The sequence below is a fragment of the Emiliania huxleyi genome (genome assembly GCF_000372725.1).
Source record: "Emiliania huxleyi CCMP1516 unplaced genomic scaffold EMIHUscaffold_8, whole genome shotgun sequence".
NCBI lineage: Eukaryota > Haptophyta > Isochrysidales > Noelaerhabdaceae > Emiliania > Emiliania huxleyi.
The window spans coordinates 1,267,377-1,276,838 of record NW_005196021.1 but is presented as its reverse complement, the minus strand read 5'-3'; the positions used below and the strand labels follow the sequence as shown (position 1 = coordinate 1,276,838).

General features: G+C 64.2%; 3 protein-coding genes across 3 annotated transcripts; 2 read left to right on the top strand and 1 right to left on the bottom strand.

Moving 5' to 3' along the window:
- Nucleotides 1–195: 195 nt before the first annotated feature.
- On the bottom strand, nt 196–528 carry EMIHUDRAFT_198761 (hypothetical protein; the record flags this gene model as incomplete). Its single annotated transcript, XM_005759694.1, has 1 exon — nt 196–528. The coding sequence occupies one exon, from the start codon at nt 526–528 to the stop codon at nt 196–198; it is 333 nt and encodes a 110-aa protein (XP_005759751.1).
- Nucleotides 529–633: 105 nt separating this feature from the next.
- EMIHUDRAFT_198760 (hypothetical protein) lies at nt 634–3,102 on the top strand (the record flags this gene model as incomplete). The annotated part of the gene is made up of 2 exons (XM_005759693.1): nt 634–681; nt 1,651–3,102. 2 exons carry the CDS (start codon nt 634–636, stop codon nt 3,100–3,102), a joined length of 1,500 nt encoding a protein of 499 aa, XP_005759750.1.
- A 2,110-nt stretch (nt 3,103–5,212) lies between these two features.
- On the top strand, nt 5,213–6,081 carry EMIHUDRAFT_198759 (hypothetical protein; the record flags this gene model as incomplete). The annotated part of the gene is made up of 4 exons (XM_005759692.1): nt 5,213–5,360; nt 5,432–5,686; nt 5,725–5,884; nt 6,021–6,081. The coding sequence occupies 4 exons, from the start codon at nt 5,213–5,215 to the stop codon at nt 6,079–6,081; spliced, it is 624 nt and encodes a 207-aa protein (XP_005759749.1).
- Nucleotides 6,082–9,462: the final 3,381 nt, after the last annotated feature.

The following is a 9,462-nucleotide window of genomic DNA, read 5'->3' as shown; positions in this document are numbered from 1 at the left end:
TCGGCCCAGAACGCCGCCGTCCGCGTCAAGCCTGCCCCGGTGAATGAGGGTGGTGGGTGAGGGGGTGGGCGGGGGGGGCCGGGGGGGGGAAACTTTTGAAAGGGGAAAGAAAGGCCAAGGAAAGGCAAAAGAAAGGCTTGGGGACCCACGAGCCCCGGGGTGGGGCAACGGGCCAAGGGGAGGTGGTGGTGGGGATCATGATGGCGCTGCCGCGCACCGGGTCTTGACGATGTTTGCGGATACGTTCTGCAGGTGTGTGCCCATCACGTCGGCGATGTCTACCGAGGCGAAGCGACAGGGCAGGTGGTGCAGCGTCACGTTGAAGTTGATCTGGATCTTCTTCTCCTGTGACTCATCGAGCCGCACGCTCGTGACTGTCTCGATCTGCAAAAAGCTGCGAAAGTTGGAGACAAAGAGGTAGGCCATGGCGAGCGACGAGAGGAGAGAGATGGTGCCTCCCGCGAGGGTCGCCTCCGTAAGATCCGCTGGCACCTTGCGATAAAAGTGAACCGATTTGAGCCACTCCATGATGCTTTGCAGTCTGGCGCCGGCGTGCTGGCGCACCCTTCGGAATTTCTTTTTTCTTTTTCGAAAGAAGAATTTTACGAACACATGGGACGACCGCGAGGTGGCATGGGTTGCAGCGAGAATCGGCGAGAGACTGAGGGCCCAACTTCAGAAGTATGGTTCTTGCACTTGTGCAAGATTGGGCGTCTTCTGCCGCAGTCCCTTTGATTGATGCCGAACAAACACAAATCTTGATGCCGTGGGGGCCACCTCGAACCCCTAGCCAGGGATTCGAGCGGAGGGTGCCCCGGATTCATCTATCCGTCGGGCCCCGGTACATTCATTAGAACTGATCACTTTGTGCAGCAGCCGTCCCTTACACCATCGGCCACCCCAGTTCGCTCGCTGTTCTCCGCGACGCATCCGCCCCCGAAGTGCCCCAACGTCGCGGGCGCAGATTTGTTTTTATTTTTTAACTTCGGAGTGTGCTGCCATCCATGTGAGAGAGATATTGTTTTGTTTTTTGTTTTTGTCCAGGTGTCGTTTCCAAAAATCTCTCTCTCTCTCAAAACACGCAAGGTGAAGAGAGAGAAGTGAGTATTCTCTTTGTTTGTTTTTTAAGCCAATTGTATTCTCTAAACTCACGCAAGGTGAAGGTCACCCTCTCTCGAGTTGTCGAGTTGCTACAGTGCTACACCCACACCAGGGCGGCGAGCCCATGCCCACGGGTTTTTTTCTTTTCGTCAGCGAAACGCCTTTCGAATGGAGGACACTTTACCTGCCGCGGCAAGTGCTCGCGCCCTCGCAGCTGATGCTCGCGCCCTCGCAGCAATGGTGATGCTCGCGCCCGCCGCGCCGCCGCCGCCGCCGCCGTTTTCGCCACTGCCGCCGGCACAAACGTGGTCAGAATACCTCAGGCGGTGGTCGCCGGCGAGTTACTCGTCTCTCGGCTCTCTTGTTCGCTGGAAGAACTCACCACCGCCGCCACACTCGCCGCTGCCGCCGCCGCTTGCGCCCCGACAAGCGTCACCGCCGCCGTCCACGCCGCCGCCACGTGCGCCGCCAACGCTGCCCTCGCCAGCGCCTCTGGCCTTGACGCGCCGGATCTTTGCCTCGCCATCGGGCATGTGCCGCACTCGAGAGGGCGACGGCGTCTACAGCGAGATCTGGGAGCTCTCCCAGTCCCAGTGCGAGGCTCGCTGTGTCGTGGACGGAGGGTGCGTCGCCTATGAGCACAGCACCTTCCCGCGAGGCGGGGCGCGAGGCGGCGCCTACACCAGGTGCGAGCTGCACACCGTGCCGGTGACGCACACCGTCCCAGCCTCGTTTCCCGTCGTCTGCCGCGTGCTGCAGCCCGCACCCGCCAATCCGCCCTCGAGGGGGCGAGGCAGCAAGCGCCCCGGCAGCCAGACGCGGCAGCGGGGCGCAGAGTCGTCGTCGCTTCCGCTCCCCGCCGCCCGGTACGCCTTTTCCAGCTTCGTCACCCCGACGCCCCGGCTCGCGGCGGCCTTCCTAGTCGACTACCTGGGCGCAACCCTGCTCGAGGACCCGCGCACGTTTCAGACTCGCGCGGCCGCGCACGGCAGGCTTGTGGCGGCAGTCCGCTTCCGGCCCGGCAGCACGAGTCAGGCCACGCAGGCCCTGCGGGCCGACACGCGTCACCTGAACGAAGGGCCGCACGACGTCTACTTCGTCAGGAGCGACGAGCCGCCCGCCTCGGAGGGCAGCCTCCTCACCGCCGAGCGGCTCGCCGACGAGATGTCAAAGGTGCACCGCTTCGGCGTGCAGGAGACGTGGGACTGGTGGCAGGACTGGCACCTGGCGCTGTGGACGGAGAACCTCGACGCGGTGCTGGTCAGGCTGCTGCGCGACGGCGTGCCCTTCGTGACGCGCGGCACGTCTGCGTACGTGGAGATACCCAGGGGCATCACCTTCCAGCTGCAGGGACTCAACATGAGTCTCGCCGCGACCGAGCCCTTTAACTTTTGCCGAGCCACGACCCCAACCTCGCGCCTCCCGACCCCACCGCCGGGCGCGTGGCGCTCCGCAGTGAGGCCGGACGCGCCGCTGCCGCCGATCCCGCACCTGCAGGCCAAGCACCTCGCCCTGCCGACCGACACGCCGGAGGCGGCGCTGCAGCACTTGCAGCGCTTCATCGGCGGTGAGGGGCTCGGCGACGTGCTCGCCTTCCTGCAGCCGCGCTCGCACCGGTTCTCCAACGGCGAGTGCGCGATGCTCAAGTGGCAGCGCCTCGCCGACTTCGACCTTCACTTTGTGCACCAGTTCTCAAAGACGGACCAGCCGAGCGGCGGCTCGACGGCGAGCGTGCGCGACGTGCAGCGCCGCCTGGTGGCGGGGCACGCAAAGCACGCGGGCGAGGACGTGGGGCAGGTCGCCCTCGCGGACCCCGCGCTCTCGACGTTTTTCGGCAACGGGCTCGGGCTGCGCGTGAGCAGTCTCGAGCCCTTTCGCGCACGGCTCGACGCGGCGCGCGCGCCATACTACGTCCACTCGGGCGACAGCTCGCAGACCCGCCGCAGCCTGTACGTGCCGCTCGCCACAGGATTCATCGTGGAGCTGCAAGAGGAGAAGTGAGACTCCGAGGCGAGGACTGCGCCCTTTGTTGAGAGGGGACTGCCGGAGTTCCCTCGCGCCTCGCGCCCCGCCTCTCCGCCGGACTCCGCCCCCGCGGTGCACCCAATTGCAATTCCCATGTATTCAGTTATACGGGCTCACGGCATGACGTATGTACACACCTCTCAGTCGGACCCGCGTCCAGTGCGTACAGTTTCAGAGTTACTAGAGCTAGCCGTACCTACTACCTTCAGCAATGTATACGGTATCTTCTATCTATTCAATTATTGCACAATATTGATTGGGCTTTGGGGTGCTAGAGAGCGGGACCCGGCGGGGTCGACGGTGTGCGTGCGGTGGCGCACACGCAGCGGCCCGCGCGTATTTTTCGTTGTACCTGGTACTGTAGATAAGCGGCGCCATTCGTCGTTGCTTCGCCACCGTCACCCCACGTTCGTTGACCGTGCTTGCGCTGGTCGCACCCGGGTACGTCTCGGCCTTCGGCTCGGTTCCCGAGGATTCGCCGTCGCCGCCACCTCCCTCCGCAGAGCCGTCGCCGCCTCCTTCGGTAGCGCCATCGCCGCCACCTCCAGAGTCGCCACACCCGGCCGAGCCGCCGCCACCGCCGCCCTCGGCGTCGCCCTCGCCACCGCCATCGGCGCCCGGGCCGCTGCCGTTTCCGCCCTTCCCACCGGTCGGCTGCCACGACGACCCGACTTACTCCGAGGCCGGGTTCACGTGCAGAAACTGGAACAACTACCCGTGCCGCCAGGGCTTTGGCCTCCTTCATGAGCCTGCATTTATCGCCCGTCTGATCGCCGCGTGCCCCGAGTCATGCAGTGACGTCGTGCCCATCTGCCCGCCCTCGCCGCCGCCTCCGTCGCTGCCGCAGAGCCCGCCGCCGTCGCCGTTGCTGCCGCCATCGCCAAACCCGTTGCCGCCGCCGAGTGAAACGCGCCCGGCATCTCCTCCCTAGAACCCCACCCCCCCCCCCCCCACGCCACACGAAGCTGTGGACGTTGCGTGCATGAAAATTGTACAATTATATTTTCAAGCTGTGCCTCTTTTGGTACTGTGATCTGTGTGTCGAACCTGTGAGTTGTTGTATGTTGAGAATATACAACATGTTCAAGTAAATACTAAATTATTCAAGCGACAGTGGTAGACAAAACTTTTCTCCCTCTCCATGGTGTTCATGCATGCATTGCTTAGGGCTCGAGAGCCGTCACACATTCATTGGCTGCCGGGGTGTGCCGAGGAAGCGCAAGCGGGCTGGGTCGGGGCGTAAGCCGTCATCGCCCGGCGCTGCTTGCATGCAGCACGTCTGTGTAGAGTGGTGGTTGGTTGGTGGCGGCGCTGTGCGCTCTTGCTTGGGAAGAGTTCCTCCTTTCCGCTCCCCCACAAGGCGCGAGACAGAAGGAAGGCGGTCACACACATGACACTCATCGCTCTCTCTCGCTCGGGCCCACCCACAGGCACCCCGCACTCTTCCCGCCGCCCCGCGCGCGCGCCCCGGGCAGGAGAAAGGGGAGGACCGTTTGGGATGGCAACAGTCGAGATACCTCGCACTCCATGTGCGAGAACGCAGAGCTGGGGTGATCCGGCACTTGGAGCACTTGGAGTGCAGTCATCAACCGCACATCCAGGGCCGGGGAGCTAAGAAGCGCACCCAGCGGGCCGGATGATTGGCATCGGGCTACGGGCTAGAGAGCCCTGACCCCTAGCTAGGGGGGTTGCGCATTCGCAGGGATAGGGCCGTAAACACGGGTCTCCGAGGGTTGGCTCTGCGCTCCGGGTTTCCGACCCCTAGCCGGCCGCAGTCGTTTTTTTCTGGAAATGCCCGCTCTGGTTCTGAGCACGTACACCTAACCAGCGAGATCACGGAGGGCTCCGCCTTTGGCGCATTGATCGAGGCTCTTTCGGCACCGCACTGCCGCGCAACCACAGTCGACATGCAGCGCCTCGGCTCGTTAGCACTCGTGACCATCTCCGCGCTCGACCGCAAGTCACCTTGCTTCGACAAACACGTAGGCATCGGCCCAGAGCGCGCAACCTCGCGGCGGCGATTGCGTCGAATACGTCACTGCGGCGGCTCGAGATTGAGAGGAATGAGATCGGCGTGCAGGGCGGCATGTCACTGGGCGACGCGATTGGCCGGAACCAGACGCTCACCCGCCTAAATTTGAGCTTGAACGACATCGCACCGGAGGGCGGCGCCTCGCTCGCCCGCGGGCTGCGCGGCAACACCTCGCTCACGCAGCTGACGCTGGTGCGGTGTGGTAGCGCGGTCGCCGCGGCGCGCACCTATGCCCCGCGCGTGTTGTGAGGTTGCCGGTTTGGTCGTCCCTAGGCCTCGGCCCGGGCGGCGGCAGGGCGCTCGGCGAGGCCCTCGAGACCAACCGCCACTTGCTCAGCCTGGACGTCGAGCAAAACGACTTGGGGGTCGAGGGCGGTGTCGCCTTTGGCAGGGCGCTCGCTGTCAACACCTCCCTCGCCACCGGCATGAGGTCCAACCGCATTGGGTACGGCCTGGAGCGTGCGACGGCGTTCGCCAAGGCACTGGAGGTCAAGTCGCCGCTCACGTGCCTCGGCATGTCCGTGACACGTGCATGGCCTGCACACATGTCCGTGACGCGTCCACAGGTGAACTCGTCGCTCACCTCCCGCTCAACCTGGCGCAAAACGAGCTCGGCGCCGTGGGTGGCGCCGCCTTTGCCGCCGCCCTCCGGCGCAACACCGGCCTTCGGCGCAACTCGACTTGCGGCGCAACGAGCTCGGACCGGACGGTGGCGCGGCAATCGGGGTGGCGGTGGGTGCGAACGCCAGGCGCCTTCGGCACACCTGCATAGCCATGGCGGACACGTCCCATGACACGTCCCTGACCATGACACACCTGACCCTGACACATGACCCTGACACGCCGTTGGACGTGCCCCTAGCCTCACGCGGCTGGACCTGAGCGACAACGCGATCGGGAGCGATGGCGTCTCGTCACTGTGAATCTGTGTGCGTCACATCGATGTGGATAACAAGCACGGTCGATCCGTCGAAGCGATACACTCGTTCCTATCACGCTGGAAGGCTTGCACGGAGCTCTGTGCAACACGGAGCTCTGTGCAACCACCATTCCTTCAGACGCCGTGGAATCCATGGCGCGCGTGCTATGAAAGGGTCCGAGAAAAAATTCTTTTTCCTTCGCGGCAACGCGATGGCGGCAAGGCCTCTTTGCGCGCCCGCCCTCGCCAAGCCGAAGACCAACCGACGTCGGACCGCGGTGAGACCGCGCCGCCCCCCGCGCCCGCCCGCGCCCGCAGCGTGAACACATACGCGCGTCCCTCACCACACGGAAACATACGCGCCAGCCGCGCAGCAGCCTCACATGCAGCGCCGACCGCATGCTCGCGCCCTGGGCCGCCGACGACCCGGTCGGGCGGGCTGCGCGGCCGCCGTACACCATCAGGCAGGCGCGCGACCACCCGCAGCACGCCGCAGCCCACCGCGCAGCCCTGCCAGCCAAAGCTGCGCCTCCCAGCTGCACAAACAGGCGCACAACAGAGCACAGCGCACAGCACACGCCGGCGCGCGCGCAGCACACGCAGACGCACGCGCGATTCCAACACGCACACGCGCACAGCACGCGCGCATCGCACGCCAGCGCAGCGCCGCACACAGAGCACACTTGCCCACATCAGCAGCAGCCAGCCTGCCACAATCCTCATCTCACACACGCGCGCGCACGCACACTCCCCACGCCGGCGCACGCATTGGGCGTCGCCGAGAGGAACCAGAAGAACAGAGATAGTCGGCTTGAGGCCATGAGGCATCCAAATATGGATTCCTCAAGGCCTCAAGCCGACTCCCTCAAGGCCTCAAGGCATCAACCTGGCTCCTTCCAGGCATACCTAGCCCCCTTCAGGCACCAATCAGAATCTTCCCAGGCATTATCCTGACTCCATCCAGGCAGGAGCTGGCTGCACCTCGCGATATCCCGCTCCATCTCGCCTAATCTCGCCCCATCTCGTCTAATCTCGCCTCGCCTCGCCTCATCTCGCCTCATCTCGCCTCATCTCGCCTCATCTCGCCTCATCTCGCCTCATCTCGCCTCATCTCACCTCATTACGCCTCATTACGCCGCACGACGTGACCCGAGATCGACCCGAGATGGACCCGGGATCGAACCGAGATCGACCCGAGATCGACCCGAGATTGACCCGAGATCGACCCGAGATCGACCCGAGATCGACCCGAGATCGACCCGAGATCGACACGAGATTGACACGAGATCGGCCAGAGATCGACCCAACGAGGCCCCTCTGGGGGGGAGATTGACTCAACAAGGCCCCAAAGCCCCCTCTCTGGGGGACCCCTCCCCCCCCACCCCGAGTGTCCGTGTCCTTCGCGAGTCACCGATGGGGAGCGGGGGGGGGGGTGCGAAAAACGAACAGGGGAGGCTGGGGAGGGGGGGGTCCACTCTGAAGACAGCCGACCGCGGAGGGGTTTTGTCCCACAGGGTTTTACCCTCCGCGTGAGGATCGGCGCGGCGAGGGGGTAGGCTCGAATTCGCCGCGCAACATTTCACCCCCACAGGACCCCGCCCTCCCCCCCTCATTGGTCCCACCACCCAGAACCCCAACCTTGGCTTCGCACCCCCTCCTTGCGCAGTGTCCCCCGCTATGTGTCGCCGTCTTCGGGGCACGCTATCCTGTGCAGTCAGGGCAAGTGGGGGCGAGGCGCAGTCCCTCTGGTCTATACTGGTGTGGTTCTGTCCCTAGTCTCGGAGGGGGGCTTGAAGGTAAGAATATTTTATTTTTTATGAAAGGGTCGGACCGCGGCCGCGGAACCGGCGGCGTACGGGGCTGGTGCGCAAGCGGACCCTCCGAGGACTCCTTGCCCGACTTCGCGCCCTTCTCCCTCCCCTTCTTCTCGTCGACCTCGTCGATCTCCGCCGCGACGTTCGTCTCGACGTCGTCGAGCAGATCGTACTTGTTGGAGACCTTCTTGGACTTGACCTCGCCCTTGTTGCGCCCGTTGTTGCGGCGCGGGTTCGACGGGGTCGTCCAGTCGGCGATGCCGTCGACCAGGTTGGACTCGCCCTTGCGCTCGATCTTGCGGAGCGGGGAGGGGGTCTTCCACTCGTCGATGCCCTGCGCCCGCGTGACGTGCGGCAGACGAGAGGTCACAGGGTCAATGCAAGTGCCCGCCTGTAGGACTCGCGTGTCCCCACAATACCCGCGTGTGCACAGAAGGGTGCTGGGAGGTGCTCACCGCCGGGGCGGGCTCCTCCTCTGGAAACTCCTTGGTCGAAACGTTCCAGTCGGCGTCGCCCTACGCGTCGAACGCGGGATGGGGTCACAGAGTGGGCCGGCAGACGCCGGCGCGCAGAATGCCAGGCGCTCGCCCCCGGGGCGGGCTCCTCCTCCGGAAATTCCTTGATCGGCGGCACCGGCGCGCCGCCGGCCGCCGCCGGCTTGAGGGCCGTGACGACCTTGGTGACCGGCTTGAGCGCCGGGTCGATCTTGATGGCGCCGGTCGCGTCAATGCCGTCCTTGAGCGGGCCGGGCTCGCCCTCGGTGCCGGTGCCGGTGCTGGCGGTGCCGGTGTCGATGCCATGCTTGAGCGAGCCGGAGAGAATGACTATGGATTTTCTTTTTCTTTTGGGGGCCTAAAAAAGGCGCCACCGGCACGCGGAGGCACGGCTGGCAACCGTGGCGCGGGGCTCGTCCTCGAAAAAGTCGGGCATGGCTCTACCCGCAACTCTCTCGCTGACACGCGTGCCCCGTCGACCTTACGGCGGGCGCGCTGCGGTCGCACGCCTACACAAGTCATATGCCATGGCGTGCGATCTAGATTCAGCCCACGCGCCTCTGCTCGCAAACACTCACCCATTGAATTGTCACTGCCTGTGAGTGCGAGATAGGGCTAGCGGCTGGCCGCTAGCCTCTGAGGAGGGCGTCCATAGTTACCATAGACACCTCACATGACCCCAGACCCACACCATCGCTACATCACCACAGCCACCAAGTCGGATACAAGTCGATGACGATGTGCTCCGCCCAAACATGAGACGGTTCCACAAGGACGGTCAGGCTACGGTCAGGAAGTAGGTTTGAGTTCACACTCTCCAACACTCCCCCATTGTCTCCGCAGTCTTCATGAATGAGGATGCGGCAGACAACAACAGCAGAGTGTGAATGTGTCTGAGCGTAGGTATGCCGGTTACCGGCAGTAGAGGCACTTCTCTTCGTCGTCAATGATGAACCAGCACGCCGCGAGAAGCTCTCGCTCTTTGCTCAAGCAGACAAGAGCGCTGTATCCAGGCTGCGTGGGCCGCCATCCTTTAACATCGAACTGCTCCTTCATGAGCTTCTTGAAGGAAATGAC